The sequence below is a fragment of the Babylonia areolata genome, chromosome 6, assembly GCF_041734735.1.
Source record: "Babylonia areolata isolate BAREFJ2019XMU chromosome 6, ASM4173473v1, whole genome shotgun sequence".
In the NCBI taxonomy this organism is placed as follows: domain Eukaryota; kingdom Metazoa; phylum Mollusca; class Gastropoda; order Neogastropoda; family Buccinidae; genus Babylonia; species Babylonia areolata.
In genome coordinates this window covers 30467551-30485769 of record NC_134881.1, presented here as the reverse complement: position 1 = coordinate 30485769, position 18219 = coordinate 30467551, and the positions used below count along the sequence as shown (strand labels likewise).

The following is an 18219-nucleotide window of genomic DNA, read 5'->3' as shown; positions in this document are numbered from 1 at the left end:
CACGTTTCGTTATCATCATCACCACTGCCTGTCTTCCGTTTGTCTTCTTCACTTGACACGTTTTGTTATCGGCATCACCACCACCTGTCTTCCCTTAGTCTTCTTCACTTGACACGTTTTGTTATCGTCATCACCACCACCTGTCTTCCCTTTGTCTTCTTCACTTGACACGTTTTGTTATCGTCATCACCACTGCCTGTCTTCCCTTAGTCTTCTTCACTTGACACGTTTCGTTATTGTCATCACCACTGCCTGTCTTACCTTTGTCTTCTTCACTTGACACGTTTCGTTATCGTCATCACCACTGCCTGTCTTCCCTTTGTCTTCTTCACTTGACACGTTTCGTTATCGTCATCACCACTGCCTGTCTTACCTTAGTCTTCTTCACTTGACACGTTTCGTTATCGTCATTGTCACTGCCTGTCTTCCCTTTGTCTTCTTCACTTGAAACGTTTCGTTATCGTCATCGTCACTGCCTGTCTTCCGTTTGTCTTCTTCACTTGACATGTTTCGTTATATATATATATCATAAAAAAAATGTGTGTGTATGTGTGCTTGCAATATAATTTTTCTCACCTTTTAGTTGTTGTCTTTTTGTATTGGTGTCTGTTTTAGAGTAAGTTTGCGGCTGCTGCACATGTAAAATAGTGGTCACTGTCAGCCACTGGTTTATGGATGTTGACAGGTGTTGTGACAACTGAAACAGCACAGCACGGCACAGCAAAGCACAGAGCATAGCACAGAATAGCACAGCATAGCACAGCACAGTACAACACAGTACAGCACAGTTGTACTACAGTACAACACAATGCAACACAATATAATTACAATGTAATACAACATTATTCCACACAAAAACGGGTGACTGGAGAATCAGCAGCTGTTTAGAATTCTCAGAGACAGAAGAACGGGCTTTGTTGCAAAAGCAAAGCCATGGCATTGTCACTCCAGGCAACATAAAAGTCAGAAAACTAAACAGCCACTAAAAGCAAAACATGTCAGTGACGTGTGTGATTCAGGTGTGTGTGTGTGTGTGTGTTGGGGGTGTGCCCAGTGGGTGGAGGTGCTGAAGGTCATTGGCTGTGCTCTGGACGACAACTTCATCAACTACACCCAGCTCTACGACCATGGATCCAACTTTGAGGTCAGTTCTGTGCGCAGTCAAAAAGCCTGGGGTTTGCTAGAAATTGATACCCATCCACTTCAAGGATGCGTCTTTGGGTGTGTTGCTCTAATTATCTGACCAACACTGCAAGTATCTGTATCTCTCGGGCCTGGTTAACGCTGGGATATCATTTTGACAGGAAGCATAGAGTACAGCCTTGTCACACAGTCCCAAACCAAAATGGACCTCCATAGCAACATCGTCATTGTCATCATCCTCCTCCTCCTCCATCATCATCAGTATAAACAAAACAGTCTCAAAGTCTGTGGCCTTTCATGCCCAGCTCTCATGGTGACCTCAGTTTCGATACCCCTCCACTTGTGTGCTTGGGGTGAGTCCTGTCAATGTCTTCAGTGTCGGCAGATTCATGGGTGGCTGTTGTTGGAGAGATGTGGTGGTGGCGGTCTCCACTCTGGGAGGGATGCTCACTCAGTCTGGCTCCGCGACTAAGCCATTATTGTTGTTAGTAAGGGGCTTAGTAGGTGGTGTCCAAAGTACGTTGAATCAGAACAGGCACCACTGAACACCACCGAAGTGACTTAGCAGCAGTGCAGGGTCTCCTCTTGTGTGTGGCCTTCTCGTGACATAACATCGATGATTACTTGCGGACTGCCGATGCTAGAACTGTGACGGACGAACACAGGTGTGGCTGTGTATGGGGCAATCTAAATGAGTGGTGTGGGAGTAATGCCATTGAAACGGTGCAGATGATGGGGCAGCAAAAAAAAAACAACAAACAAAAAAACATTTCACCCCTGACTGAGTTTGAAGTGAACAAGTCCATTGTTTTGTTTTGACATGAACCTAAGTCTGTGACTGAGAGCAACGTTTTTAAGATATTTGGCACAGGGGAGTGTTTTTCATACAGAAACTTGGTGGTGAACAAGTTAAGAAACTTAACACACAGAAATTAAGACAAAAAGTTCAGTGGTGATGTTCGTGTAACAAGCATACATGTGTAGTTGGAGACTGAACTGAACGGTCGTTAGTTGGGTGTTGAACTGACACGCTGATGATGAGTATTGTTGAAGTTGGAAATTAACACACTAAAAGTTCAGTGGTGTTATTTATTTATCAAGTATAGGTGTGTAGTTGGGGATTGAACTGAATGATAATTGCTTGGCTGTTGAACCTTGGTATAAGAAGGAGGGGAGGGGGAGGGGTTGGGGGGGGAGGGGAGTTTTTTTTGTGTGGAAGGGCGTTTGTTAAAGTTGAGACAGGTGAATGTAATTAAAGGGATGCAGGCCGGATGTGTCATTTTGTCATTATTTAAGAATGATTTATATATTTGTATGAAACTGAAAGCAAAGAACATTACTGAACCTCACCTTTGTATAAGAATAGTTTGCATTAAACTGAAAAGACAGGTTTGCATTTGATGCACAGTAGAAAGGTAAATAAAAAAGAAGTCTCGTAATTACTGTTTGAAATAACAGCAATTCTCATATTTACTAAAAACAAACAAAAAATGACTGAAATTGACAACCTTCGTGTATTCGTGCCTTGACGCGGTCAGTGGTCGTGCACTTGCTGCAGAAAAACGTGACCAAGTTCAGAACGGACAGAATGGTGCGAGTTCTCCTGCTGCCTTACAGCACGGGGTCGAAGGGTTTGAACCTATTTGAGGCGAACCACGTGCTGCTGGTGGAGCCCACCTACAGCCCCTCTGAGGAGGCTCAGGCCATCGGCCGTGTCTACAGGATGGGACAGACCAGGTCAGTCCCTGCCATGTTTGGAAAATTTGTATTGTGTTGTATTGTTTGGTATTGTATTGTATGGTGACGGGCGGAATAGCCGAGTGGTTAAATCGTTGGATTGTCAATCTGAGGGTCCCGAGTTCGAATCACGGTGACGGCGCCTGGTGGGTAAAGGGTGGAGATTTTTACGATCTCCCAGGTCAACATATGTGCAGACCTGCTAGTGCCTGAACCCCCTTTGTGTGTATATGCAAGCAGAAGATCAAATACGCACGTTAAAGATCCTGTAATCCATGTCAGCGTTCGGTGGGTTATGGAAACAAGAATATACCCAGCATGCACACCCCCGAAAACGGAGTATGGCTGCCTACATGGCGGAGTAAAAACGGTCATACACGTAAAAGCCCACTTGTGTACATTCGAGTGAACGCAGAAGAAGAAGAAGAAGTATTGTATGGTATTGTAGGGTGTAGTGTTGTATTGTATTGTTTGGTATCATATTTGTATGGTATTGTGTTGTATGGTATTGTATTGTTTGGTATTGTATTGTATGATATTGTATTGTGTGGTATGGTATTGTATAGTATTGTATTATATGGTATTGCATGGTATTGTATTGTTTGGTGTTGTATGGTATTGTATTGTATTGTTTGTTATTGTAATATATTGTATTGTTTGGTATTGTATTGTATGGTAATGTATTGTATGGCATTGTGTTGTACTGTATCATATGATATGGTATTATATGGTATGGTATTGTATGGCATTGTATTGTGTTGTATGGTATGGTATTGTATTTTATTGTATGGTATGGTTTTTGCATTGTATGTATCCTTTTGTATCGTATGGTATGGTACTGTATGGGATTGTGTTGTATGGTATGCTATTTTATGGTATGGTATCATCTTGTATGGTTTTGTATTGTATGTATCATATCGTATTGTATTGTATGGTACTGTATGGCATTGTGTTGTATGGTGTGGTATGGTATGGTATTGTATTGTATTGTATTGTGTGGTATTGTCTGGTATGGTATGGCATGGTATTGTATGGTATGGTATAGTATGATGTTGTCTTGTATGGTATTGTATCATAGTGTATAGTATTGCATGGTATGTTATTGTATGGCATTATGTTGTGTGGTTTGGTATTGTTTTCTATTGTATCATATATTGTATTGTATGGCATTGTATTCTGTTGTATGGTATTGCAGTGTTTGGTATTGTATTGTATTCTATTGTACTATGTATTCTATTTTGTATTGTATTGTATTGTATTACTTTAATGGGACAGACCAGATGAGTCATTCTCAGGTTTAGAAAATTGTATTGTACTCAAGTGTGTTGTATTACTCTTGATCACAACAGATTTCTCCCCTGTGAGAGAGTGTCACCATTGTGCAGCACCACCCACTTTTTCCTTTTTTTATTTTCTTGCCTGCAAAAAAAAAAAAAAAAAAAAAAGTGTTTAACTGTTAAAGTGGATTTTTCTATGGAATTTTGCTGACTACATCTCCTGCCTAAATACAAAAATGCATAATAGTCACACCCTTCTGTATCAGTTATTCTGGGACAACTGTGGAGGGGAGAGTGAAAATTCTGGTCTGTATTGGGGAATCGAACCAACGGACACTTGCGTCCAGGCCAGGTGCGAGGTTTAGGAAAATGTCGTCACTGTTGGTACCAAACTGTTTCAAAAATTGTAAGTTTATTTGCTGTGTGCAGTCCTTTGCTTTGTAACGTGCAGTTCTGTGCACAGTTTAGAATGGTGAAGGCCCCAGATCTGTGCAGACCCTTTGATATCAGATCGAAAGAATCTCATTCTCAAAGAGCTGACCGAAGAAATTCTGTGTGTGGTGGAAAAAGATGCTGTTGCAGGACTTCAGCATTTGTTGTTGTTGGTACCTACAGCACATGTCAGTAAAAATTGCTTCTGGTTTTTATTTTTTTTAATATCTAGTATTTGTATGCTGTATGAAGAAGTATTCTAAATGATAAAGTGAGAAATAATAGTCAGTTATGAATGATTAACGTGCTCATCAGTACTGTTGATAATAATAAATGTAAATGTGATCAAATCAATTACCAGAAGTTCCTTGAAAGGATACTTAAATCACTACGGTAAACAAAAAAATCAGAAAACTCCCCACTTCTTCTTGATCCTTATCTCATTAACATGTATGTGTGTACACAGGCACATAGAAATACAGATATGAGTGCACCTTTACACTTACACATACAGTCTGTCATCAATTCTCTCTTCCAGCGCACAGAAACTCACATACTTCAAAATGTCTCTCTTTTTTTATTTTCAAATTTAGAGCAACAAAACTGTTGAGTGATGTCAGTGAGAGATGTGCCAACAAATGACTGGTTTTCTTCTTCTGCTTTATTTGTGGGCTGTGAATCCCACGTTCACCTGTATACACAAATGGGCTTTTTATCTATGTATTTGACTATATTTACCCCTGCCATGTAGGCAGGTATACTTTCGGGGGGAACAAAGGACAAACAGTGCACGTTCGTTTCGTTTTGAGGAGGGGAACACATGACTAGTGGAGTGATGGCCTAGAGGTAATGCGTCCGCATAGGAAGCGAGAGAATCTGAGCGCGCTGGTTCGAATCACTGTTCAGCCGCCAATATTTTCTCCCCCTCCACTAGACCTTGAGTGGTGGTCTGGACGCTAGTCATTCGGATGAGACGATAAACCGAGGTCCCATGTGCAGCAGCATGCACTTAGTGCACATAAAAGAACCCATGGCAACAAAAGGGTTGTTCCTGGCAAAATTCTGTAGAAAAATTCACTTCGATAGGAAAAACAAATAAAACTGCACACAGGAAAAAAAACACCAAAAAAAAAGAACGGGTGGCGCTGTAGTGTAGCGATGCGCTCACCCTGGGGAGAGCAGCCCGAATTTCACACAGAGAAATCTGTTGTGACAAAAAGAAATACAAATACAAATAACAGTGCATGATTTCTTCCCCAGGCCGACCCACATCTACCGGTTCCTGGTGAGGCACACCATAGAGGAGCGCATCCACTCCCTGATGGAATCCACCCTGCGTCCTGCAGCTGACGCCAACCAGACCGACCAGGACTCCATCACCCTAGGTCAGCTCATCTCCCTCTTCAACGACACTGACTCGCAGCACGACCACTCGGAAGACACGGACGGTGAGACGGTGCAAGAAGACGGGAGATGCGTTGGTGTGGAGGCTTCGGCAGGACCAAGCCGTTCGGCGAATGAAGACTTTGACGGTTTGTCTTCTTCTGTTGCAGGACCCAGCCGTGCGCCTGGTGTCTCGGGTTCAAACCTTGCTGGGCTTAGTAGTTTGTGTAGGGTTGTGGGACCGGGCAGTGTGTCTGGTCCAGCAGGACATGATGGAGGACTGAAGGGCACAGAGCCCAGTACTGCAGGACTGATTGACACAGGGTCCAGTACTGCAGGACTGAATGGCACAGGGCCCGGTACTGCAGGACTGAATAGCACAGGGCCCGGTACTGCAGGACTGAAGGGCACAGGGCCCAGTACTGCAGGACTGAATAGGACAGGGCCCGGTACTGCAGGACTGAATAGGACAGGGCCCGGTACTGCAGGACTGAATGGCACAGGGCCCGGTACTGCAGGACTGAATAGCACAGGGCCCAGTACTGCAGGACTGAATAGGACAGGGCCCGGTACTGCAGGACTGAATGGCACAGGGCCCAGTACTGCAGGACTGAATGGCACAGGGCCCAGTACTGCAGGACTGAATAGGACAGGGCCCAGTACTGCAGGACTGAATAGCACAAGGCCCAGTACTGCAGGACTGAATAGCACAGGGCCCAGTACTGCAGGACTGAATAGCACAGGGCCCAGTACTGCAGGACTGAATAGCACAAGGCCCAGTACTGCAGGACTGAATGGCACAAGGCCCAGTACTGCAGGACCAAGCTGCACCCCTGGCATGGCCTGTTCTGGTGTCACACAGTGTGGTGAGGTAGGCACAGAAGAGGGGACAGAGTGCCAGTCTGGAGTGCCTGAGTCCCAGTGCGGGCATGAAGCAGGCCGTGATGTGGTTTGTGCTCTGGTGTCTGGCCCTGCAGGGAACAGCACCGCTTCTTCTGCCACACACCCAACCTGTGTGTCTGCTGCCACTGCTGGAGCTGGAAGTGTGTCTGCTTGTAGAGGACCTGAAGGTGTTCCTGGTGTCACAGGACCTGAAGGTGTTCCTGGTGTCACAGGGTCTGAAGGTGTTCCTGGTGTCACAGGGTCTGAAGACATACCTGGTGTCACAGGGTCTGAAGACATACCTGGTGTCACAGGGTCTGAAGACATACCTGGTGTCACATGGTCTGAAGGGGTTCCTGGTGTCACAGGACCTGAAGACATACCTGGTGTCACATGGTCTGAAGGGGTTCCTGGTGTCACAGGACCTGAAGATGTTCCTGCTGTCATTGGGTCTGAAGGTGTTCCTGCTGTCATTGGGTCTGAAGGTGTTCCTGCTGTCACAGGACCTGAAGGTGTTCCTGCTGTCACAGGACCTGAAGAGGTACATGATCCTTGTCTTGGGAATTGAGCATGTTTCTATTTATTGTATCTCAGCACTTGAAAAATGTACAAGGGGTCCATATGATATCCCTGGGGTCGGGTGAAGGGTCAGTGGATCTCTGCTGCCAATTTCTCAAGTCCATCATGAAGGAGTTCTGCTGTTGTGCCAGGCATCATGGGAGAAAACACTATCCCAGGTTTACCTGCCCATGGAATGGCACATCTCTGGTTGCAGTTCAGAATATATAAAAAAGAAAGATCACGTATATCCATCTTTCTTTTTGTCCAGCTTTCGCATCATTGCTCCTTCCTGTGCTGAAATCAAATCTGTTTCTGTTGTTTATTCATCAGATGATATTCTTGATGGTCAGAATGCTTCATTCCACTTTCCTGTTGACAAAGTAGGGAACTGACATGTATTTGGTGACCACTCACCGTGTAGGTAGGATGACAGCAGCATATAAATTCACCTGAGCTGGGCTGTTATGCCTGTGAATTCAGGTTCAGCTATTATGTACTGAAGGATGTTTCGTAAACCTTTTTGATTGCAGCTCAGGTCTTTGATATGAAAAAGATGTTTGATGTTGTTTCTTTTATAAAACTTCTGTGGTATTTGAAACGAACATGCTTCTGTTTTTGAATTGGTAGAGATAACTTATCGCTGTGCTGATTTTTGTTGTTGTTGTTTTTTTGTTCTTGTTTTTTTTTCTGAGCAAGAACTGTGAATCAAGAATCCAGCAGGAAACTATGAGGAAAACTATTTATGACTGAAGAGTTTCCGTTTTTTTCCTCTCTGAGAAAGAAAAAGAGAGACAACATTACCAACTGTGGACATTAGCTGAAAGCAGTTGCAAAATAAAAGCAACTCGGGTTCAGCCTTGAGACAGTTTGCTTTGCATTCTGAGAGCTGTTGTCAGTGCTGCATTGACTGCTCATTAATCAGGAACATTTGTCAAGCATTCACATGCCTACATACACACACAAACACACGCACACTACACACACACGTGCACGCGCATGTACGCATGCACGTATAAACACATACACACACACTCACACATAGTGAAAAAAAAAGGTTTTTGTTACCTCTTGCTGTGAAAGGGAAAGACTTGTGTAAATGCTGCAATGCTGAACAGTCTTACTTGATTTCTTTTTAACTTGAAGAATTTTTTGTAAAGCATTGTAATTATGGAAACTTGAAGCATGTTGAGCTCAAAACCACATCAGAAGCCAGAATATGAGGAGTGCATCATTGACATAAACTTTTTTTTTTCATTACTTGCCCAGTTTAATCCACATGTTGTTGTTATTTTTTAATCAACATTTGATAATTGAGGTAATTATGGGACTGAAATGTTGTAAGCTCAACAGAGTTTTTTTTGTGCAGAAAAATCAGTTTTGTATTGAATATTACAAAGTTTGTATTGTGCATTAGAGTCCATTTTGTATTGAATATTACAAAGTTTTTATTGTGCATTAGAGTCAGTTTTGTATTGAATATGGCCAGAGTTTTTATTATGCATTATAGTCAATTTTGTATTAAATGTGACAAAATTTTTTATTGTGCATTAATGTTGTTATGGTTCGTTTCAGAAAATGATCATTAAATCTTCTGTTAGCAGAAGTGTGATTTCAACCTCTGGTTGTGTGCAGAACACTGAAGTAGTCAATGCCTTATTATCATAATGTTAATCAACCACTTTTTGCTGACAGTGCAGCATATTTGATGATATTTAGTGTGATTGATATTTGGCTATTATACTTAGGATAGTCAAATATTAAGTACTGACATAGTGTTGGATCAAGCACAGGTAGCGTTTTTTGAATGTTTTGTATACCAAGCGTTTAGTTGGGCATGAGAATCTTTCAGAGTTACTTTTAAGAAATTAGAATGTTCTGTGTTTACGAGAGTTTGATTCATTTCATTGGATAATAAGCTTAAGGAGAGGCCTCTCACATCACTAGCATGTCCTGAAGTCCCATGTTTTGCTAATGAGTCAGTTAACTCACTTCAGTATAGTCCACAATGTGAAGGGACCCAACAGAAATCTGGTCCTATGCCTTTAGACATAACATAATGCATCCAAAATCTGGTCCTATGCCTTTAGACATAACGTAATGCATCAAAAATCTGGTCCTATGCCTTTAGACATAACGTAATGCATCAAAAATCTAATCTCCATCTCAGAATTTTGTTCTACAATTTGCAATGACAGTATTTAATTGCAAGCAGAACTGACTCAAAAGTAATAATAATAACAATAACAATAATAATAATGATAATGGGCATTGACGGTGTTTAATCTTACCAAAGCGGCTTAAGCCCTAAGCGCTTACAAAAACAAGAATGCATACAGGACAAGTATACTGGGACAAAACAGCAAAGGCATCAAGGGACAGTCACCACTTCCACCACGATTTTGCCATTCTCTTATCACACACACAACAGACGCACACGAAGAAGGGACACACAAACTGGAGAGGAATGAAATAGAGATGCCAATCAGGATGTGAAAAGAGTAGTTTTAAGAGAAGATGTGAAGGATGACAGAGAAACCGAACTGCGGAGGGAAAGAGGGAGCTTATTCCACAAGGACAGGGCCTGGAAAGAGAATGAGTGTAGGCCCACGGTCTTGATATTATATATGTTATGTACAGCAGTATGGATGATAATCAAGTAATTAAAGGCTGTGAGAACTACGAGTAATGGTGATGTGAAAATGGAAAAGCCTTTACCTGGGCAAAACGATTTTTGCTTTTTTAGATCCTGGATAACGAAAGTTGCTCCACTTTTGCATGACTTCTATACAGATCCATCTGTGTAAACTTTTAAGTGACTGAAATAATGATGTTCGAGATGACTCCTTACCTCAACAGTCTGGATTTTTAAAAATTTTATCGTCATCCTTCTGTATAATCTGTATCAAAAGTTGCTTGTATATTTTCAAATTGGGGGATAACTGAAATGACTGGTAAGAATGTGTATTACCATCTGTATTGTTAAACATGTACAGAGCTGCTGGATAAGTGTTATATAAGAGCACAGTATTATTTATTTGTAATTAATATCATCCTCATCGTCATTATTTTTAAATGACTTATGATTTTGGTTTTTTGATAATACAACTTACTGTGACTGGTGATTCCATGGTTTCCCCACCAGTCTAAGATACCGCAGCATTGTGATGATTATGAACATCCTTCACTTTGTTGAAATGCCGTTAGTGCCACTTTAGTGATGAAGAAGTGTAGAGGAATAGAGTAAGGATGGTGAGGAGATGAACACAGGTCAGTGGTAGGTCATTCTGGAAAGGATCTAAAGGCATGCAACAGACATCTGTAAAAAAAAAAAAAAAAAAAAAAACCAAAAAAAACCCAACTCCAAACAGATGTATGTTTTATAAAGCACTTATTGTACATGTGAGGTTTTGCCTTGAAAACAACAACAGCTGTGCATGTTTTACTGAATGGTATTGTTGTATTAATGTATATATTTCTTAATGGCATTAATGTAAATATTTCTTATTGATTATGTGGTAGCGTGGTTATCAATGAATGTGAACCATAGTTTTCATAGAATGTCTTTTCTTTGGGAAAATGTGTTGAGATAGGTGTGTGTGTGTGTGTGTGTGTGTGAGAGAGAGAGAGAGAGAGAGAGTTTGCAAATCATTTAATTTTAATGTGGTCATAGTACTCACTCACTTTTCCCATTCTTAGTCGTACCCAGTCTCACATGAGTGATGCTGTGGGCTGCAGTACCAGCAAATCTACAGAGAAAGCTGCCAGTGTCAAGTCATGGCCTCAAAGTCACCCAGCAGCTTTAACTCCAAGGTCATGCTCAGTGGAACAACTTCTGGGTCAGCATCTTTGTGTATGCTGCAACTGCGAAACCAAACAAACTCTCCCGCGACCCCCCATACCCCTTCCATACCCTTCAAACACACACTCACACACCGCTGACGACTATCATTGCTTTGCTTGGGATGTGGACAAAAATGAGCAACCTCTCTGAAGTGAGGGAGAATCCTCATGAACCACATGACTCATTGTAGACATGTGGTTCGTCCGTCGGGATCGACGAGGACCATCTAGTCATCCTGGGGGTGGCTGATGACTGGTCAGGCCAATCCGCGCCCGGAAGGTTCTGATGCAGTGTGGACAGGGGATGGTGGCGGCTGTCGGGGACTTGCTGGCACTGCTTTTCCCGGCCTCTCTGCGTTGCTTTGCTGCAGCGATTCTGTTGGCCTCACAGGATTTGGCGCCTTTGTGGACAGCTGAACGCCACTTTGGTCTGTCCATTGCGTTCAGCTCCCATGTGTCGTGGCTGATGCTGAAGGCCTTCAGAGAAGCTTTCAGACTGTCTTTGAAGCGCTTCTTTTGGCCTCCATGGGAGCGCTTGCCATGTTGGAGTTCGCCATACAGCAGTTTCTTGGGGAGCTGGTGGTCTGGCATGCGAACTACATGGCCTGCCCAGTGCAGCTGGGCCTGCATCAAGATGGTCATTGTAGACATAGAAGTGGAGGGAAAGCATAAAATCAGACCATTCTCTGCATCTTCCACGATCCTTTTCTCTTACATTCTACTTCGTTTTCAGGAGTAGGACAAGGCATCAATGACCAGGTTGCTGAAAATTTTGTTGAGGATGGTCTTGGGATCTTTGCTGATTCAGAATGCATGAGAGGGTTTTATTTTATGCTTATTTTATGATTGGTCACAGGGCTGACTAGACACAAGAGATAGGACGACATCTACATTGTAAAGAAATTTGAAACAGGAATTAATAATTGTGTCCAGTAAGTAGATGAATATGGATTCTGTGCAAGCTCATGGCACATCCAGGTTAATCGGGAATCCCAAAAGAAATAAGAAACCGTTGAAAGTTTGGCACCGGGTTTTAAAGTTTCAACCTACAGCTATCTTGTTGTCATTCCGTTAAGCTGTTGTACCCTGTTCAGTTGTTGCTGTTTTCTCTGTTTTCTGTTATCTTGCATTCTGAATTACATCTATGAGTTGTTGTTTTTATTTCATGGGTATACTTACTTGGTCATCATTTTGAGCTGGTATGGTTAGAATTGTAAAAAAAAAAAAAAAAGATAAAAAGAGTGTCTGATTATCAAGATTGTTGCAAAAGAAATGGTGGACTTGGTTGCTATGTTTTCTTTTAATAGCAGAAATAAAATACAAGAAAGAAATGATTTTAAAAAAAAATGTATACACTGCTGTTTAATGCCCCATGCTTTGTCCATGCCTTTAAACCACCCCAACCTCCCTCGTCCACCTTACGGAATGCTGGGAATCTTTCAGTATAAATAGCATCCCTGTCTTCTGGAAATTCTGTGCTAGAAATTTCCTTTTTTTTTATTGCTCTCTTTATTTCTTTTTTTTTTCTCCCTTCACTGTTGTCTCCTTTATTTATTTTTTTATGTGTGATAGTTTTGTGTTGACACGGTTAAACATTTGTATTGTTTGACAGTCCTTATATTGGCCTGCATGGTTGGCTGGACTATAAGCAACAATAAATATAAACAATGTCCTTTCGTAGTATGTATTAGTTTGAGTTGAATGTGATCTGTATTGTATTTATTTTTCAGGTGGAAATAAATACAATATCCATTGTCAAAACGTTTTTTGTATTCACATGTATACAACACACACATGATTGCACACACAAACTCTTGTCCCTGTCCCTGTCTCTGTCTGACTGTCTGTCTGTCTGTCTCTCTCTCTCTCTCTCTCTTGCACACACACACGTGCGCTCTCTCTCTTTCTCTCTCTCTCACACACACACACACACACACGCACATATATTATTGGCGCAGCACTACAGATGTATAACTATTGAAAAGCTTTATGGTTGATGCAGTGCAATCCGTGCCCACTGTCTCTCTTTCTTTGTACTTCTTTCTCAGTTGGAGGGAGGATGGGGTAACTCTGGATGAAGGAGGAGGAGGACAATCATTAATATGTAAAAGAAATTTACCCAAATACCCTAAGATTCCCCCCCCCCCCTATCTTTTGCGACAGTTAGCTTGAGCAGAGATAGATGGGGACGTTGTAGAGACGAACCACTTTGAAATATGTTTTTAATTACTGGCCTGTGTGATTCCATTACATCTCAAGTCACAGATGTCTTGAAGGGATTTGTTTTGTCTGCAAATCCTGTCAAGCATATACATAGGGCTGGCCAGATCCGATTTAATCAATAATACCAAACATGTCCGTTTTCATACTTCACAGCAGTTCTTCGACGTCTCCTTCATACAGAAACTGAAACAAACTAAGATATAGCAGGTTCGCTTTGGAGGGATCACAGTATCAAGACATATTGCTGTATGTTGAATACTCTTGACTTTCCCTTCGACTCCGCCAAAGGCCAGGAATTCATGAAATATGTCATACTTTATCGATAATCGAGCAGGACAGCACTATCTCGCCTGAAATATTACAAATGTGCATTGAGAACCTTCCTCCAGGACTGGCGAGTCGCGCACACGCACATTTAGGTTTAATGAAATTTGGTTGGTTGGTTGGTTCGTTTCTTTATCGTGTGAGTCAATGCTGTGTTTATTATTTATTCATTAACCCTTTCACCGCCAAGCTCGCATTTATGCACAGGCGTGGTAGAGGACCCATGTCACTGAAAGGTGACCATTCATTGGTCTGTTATCTATGAACCTACTGCTCTTAATGTTCGTTAGTAGGCCATATTTTCTATACATTGCAGGGGGAATCCCCAGCTATTCTCAGCCACTGTCTTTTCTGTGTTTATGCCACAAGGGAATTTTGTACTCTAAATTGACTGGCGGTGAAAGGGTTAAAAGAAGCTTGATCACTGGCGATATCGCTGGACCGGGAAGGAAGAGCTGTGGGATTTTTCTGTATTGTTTTTCTGTGTGTATTTATAAGTCAGTTCGGGAAATCGGTCATTTCCGAAAATGATTACATCACAGGCTCAGTTTTGACGCATCCAGTCATTTGAACGTATACAGTCATTACACGGCAATGACTACAAATTGGTAGCCTTTACTTAATCCACATTCTGCCCGATTCCCAGCCAATGTAGTAAAAGTTTGAATGACGAAAAATTCAGGGAACTGTTGTCACTAGCAGGCCACTGTGATCTGAGTAACTAAGCAACTCAGAGCTGTGTTGTTTAGTTGGTGGACAAATTTCAGTGCCTCCCGTTGGGATGCCGGGGGTCTTTCAGTATAAATAGCATCCTTGCCTTCTGGAAATTCTGTGCTAGAAATTACCTCTTTTCTGTCACACTCTTTGTTTCTGCTTTTTTTTTTTTCTTTCTTTCTTTTTTCTATTTTCACTGTTGTCTCCTTTTTCTGCCTTCCCAATCCATTCCCCTTTCTTTTTTCAAGCAAGCCTTGACACTTTTTTCTCTCTTCCGCAGTCTGTGCTGTTTTGCTCTGGTAGTGAGATGTAAACACTGAGATGGTCACTGTAGCTGCCCATATATTCTGCAGTGTTATTTGCTTTTATGGCCTTTTTTATGTATGCTTTGTTTGGCATTGAAGAATTGTTGTTGGTTATTTGTTTGTTTGTTTGTTTTTTTCCCCCCTTTTTACGATTTTTCGTAATCTGGGGATGATAGATTAAGCGGAATGGCTGGCGACCTCAGCATGGCCTAGTCTTATTTATCCTAAGGAGCTAAATGGTCGGGATACTGCGTCATAACTGTGTTTAGTCTTTGTCTTAGTGTTTGTTTGTTTGTTTTTTTGTTGTTGTTGTTGTTGTTGTTTTTTGTAGATGTGACAGTTTTGTGTTGACACGGTTGAGCATTTGTATGGTTTGGCAGTCCTGATATGGCCCTGTGCGGTCGGCTGGACTATAAGCAACAAGAATAAGAATAAATAAGAATAAGAATTTCCAGTGGGTAGGCTTTCATAAACGTGCACGAGAGGCTTGAAAACATTTTACAGAAGTCCTGCAATGAGGTTCAAACAAATGGGAAGTGCTTACTTCCAAAGAAGATTGGCCATATCTTCGCTACCATGAGTGGTCCGAATTAAGTATAATAATTATCTACAATACAAAACAGGGAAGAAAAGAGAGAAAAAAAAACAAGAAAAAAAACAAAAAAAACAACCAACCAAAGACAACAATGTACACTGTCAGCCCAGTATTTAAGTGATCCGTCTCTCTCCGTCTGCCTCTCTCTGTCTCTCTCCCTCTCTCTCTCTGTGTCTCTCTCCCTCTCCCTCCCTCTCCCTCCCTCTCTCTCTCTCTCTCTCTCTCTCTCTCTCTCTCTCTCTCTCTCTCTCAGAAATACACATAGTTATGGCTGGGATTCATTCACTGACTTTTTTTTAAAAAGTTTATGTAGGTGTGTGTGTGTGTAAAAGAGACGAGAAATGGAGAGAGAGAGAGAGAGAGAGTGATGGAAGAAAATGGACGCGTAATTGACAACAACGATTGAATTAAAGTTGCCCATGCTGATTATGATTAATGAGAAGAGGTAAACAGCCTGCAGACTAGGAACTGCAACACAACGAAAGACAGAAATCTGATAAGAATACGTTCACACACACACACACACACACACACACACACACACACACACATCCTCGAGATATTCCTTCTCCTCCTCCTCCTCCTCCTACTACTACTACTACTACTGCTACACACACACACACACACACACACGCACACACACACACACACACATACATCACATTAAAAGATCCCGATGTCGTCAGTGAATTACATGCCAGGTCTACATACCATAAGTGTACACTAGCAGGGCATGTGTCTTTAAATGATTCGGTGTCCTGGTCCGATTGAGGTAACGCGCCCACCTAGGAAGCGAGAGAATCTGAGCGCACTAGTTCGAACTCCAGTAGAGTCGCCAGTAATTTGTCCCCCTCCACTAGACCTTAGTTGTGGTGGTCTGGACCCTAGTCATTCGGATAAGACGATAATCCGAGGTCCCTTGTGCAGCATGCACTTAGCGCACGTGAAAGAAACCATGGCAACAAAAGGGGTGTCCCTGACCATTTTTTTTTTTTTAAAGAAAAATCCACTTCAATAGGTAATTAAACAAAACAAAACAAAACAACAACAAAAAAACAACTGCATGCAGGAAAAAATAACCCCCCCCCCCCCCCCCCAAAAAATGGGTGGCGCTCTCATTGGAGCGACGCGCTCTCCCTGGGGAGAGCAGCTCGAATTTCACACAGAGAAGTCTGTTGTGACAAGACCAAAAAAAAAAAAAGAAAAAAAAAAGAACAATACAATTATACAATATATCCATACCCGAGGAAATCATCCATGGTGGTGGTGGGAGGAGGGGGCCCAGGGGGAGGGGGGGGGTTGGGGTGGGGGGGGGAGGGGAGGAGGAGGAAACAGAAATCTCTCCTGGTGGATCCAGCTCAATGCAGAACCCATAACCTCTGCCAGCGTCACACTCAGGCCTGAAGACAAAGGGATTATTGTGATGAATTATCCGTTCTCGTGCATGTGTCGTTTCTTAGCCAGAAGAAAAAGAAAGAAAGAAAGAAAGAAAGAAGTCCATACTGATGACTGACCCTCCCTTCCTACCCCCTCTCTCCACCCCCACGCCGCCCCCCCCCCCCCCCCAACCCCCCATCTCTGTCTCTCTCTCCCTCTGTGCCCTCCTCTCTCCCTCTCCGCCCTCTCTTTACCTCTCTGGCACTGCTCTTTTTACACCCTCTTTCTTTTTCTTTTTTCTTTTTTCCCAGCCCCTTCATTCCTCCCTCCCCTCCCCTCTTTGTCTCTCTCCTTCTCCCCACCTCTCCTCCGTTCTACTTTGACTCTTTCTCTCCTGTCCCTCCGAACCCCCCCCTTTCCCCCCACCTCCCTGCCCTCCTGCCCCCTACCCCTGCCTTCCCCTATCTTAATTCTTCCCCTCTTTTCTCCACGCCCCCCAACCCCCACCCCGCCAGCCCCCATTCTCTCTCTCTCTCTCTCTCTCTCTCTGTTTTATGTTTCCAGTAATCGATCGAATACACACCAGTTGTGAAGCCGACGTTCACAAGTTGAATGGCACTGTTGCCATCGACCGACACGCCGAACAGTCATCGTCAGTGGCCCTAATGGTGCAGGCCACACGTATCGCCCCATGAAAAGCTCGTTCCACACTGGTCCAAAACTCGTTAACATTCCGCAGGTCACGGATTGCTTAATTCGGTCCTAATAAATGAGATACAGCACACACTTTTTTTTTTCTTTCTTTCTTTTTCCAGTGAGAAACGCGACAAAACTTATAAAAAGAAGAGAGAAGAAGAAAACAAATAAACAAACAAAAAACTCACGCAGTTTTCATACACCTTTGGTTTCTTTTGTCACCTTGATATTAACTCACTCAGTACGGCCAGTCCTCTCTTATCCTCTACATAGACCCCTCGGATGTCCAGTGGGTGTCTGAATGACCCAACCTTTAGCTTCCGTCGTCAGAATTGTGGTATTCTTTGTCAACATTCACCTCTTCAGTATAAGAGCCTTCCGCTTGCAATATTTTGATGGTGGTAATTGGGGTGAAACGCTGTTAACGTCGTCTCTTTCGCCGTTCGCATGGAGAGAGTTAATGACAGACTTCCAGCCAGGCCTCTTTCAGCATGACCCTCCCACAACTGTTCTCCCTCACTCCATTTGCTGACAGGTTTCGGCTGCGCGTGCGTATAACTGACGTCATGTGAGCGACGACCAATGAAGACGAAGGAGGCCTGACACCTTAACCTTGTTGCTCGGGTCATCAGTAATAATGATAATTTCATGAGGTTGTTCGTAAGGTTTAAACCCCCCTGAATTGTTCACTCTACGCAGCGACCTGGTGGGATACACTCGTGCAATCACT

At 42.7% G+C, this 18219-nt stretch overlaps 1 protein-coding gene across 1 annotated transcript in view; it reads left to right on the top strand.

Moving 5' to 3' along the window:
- Window positions 1-10724, top strand: part of LOC143282921 (E3 ubiquitin-protein ligase SHPRH-like) — a 63169-nt gene extending 52445 nt beyond the window's left edge. The window contains exons 30-32 of the mRNA XM_076588811.1: window positions 1055-1144; window positions 2702-2880; window positions 5850-10724. Of these exons, the coding sequence (XP_076444926.1) occupies window positions 1055-1144; window positions 2702-2880; window positions 5850-7422 (1842 nt within the window). The 3' untranslated portion in view covers window positions 7423-10724. The remainder of the gene's footprint in view (window positions 1-1054; window positions 1145-2701; window positions 2881-5849) is intronic.
- The last annotated feature ends 7495 nt before the right edge of the window (window positions 10725-18219 follow it).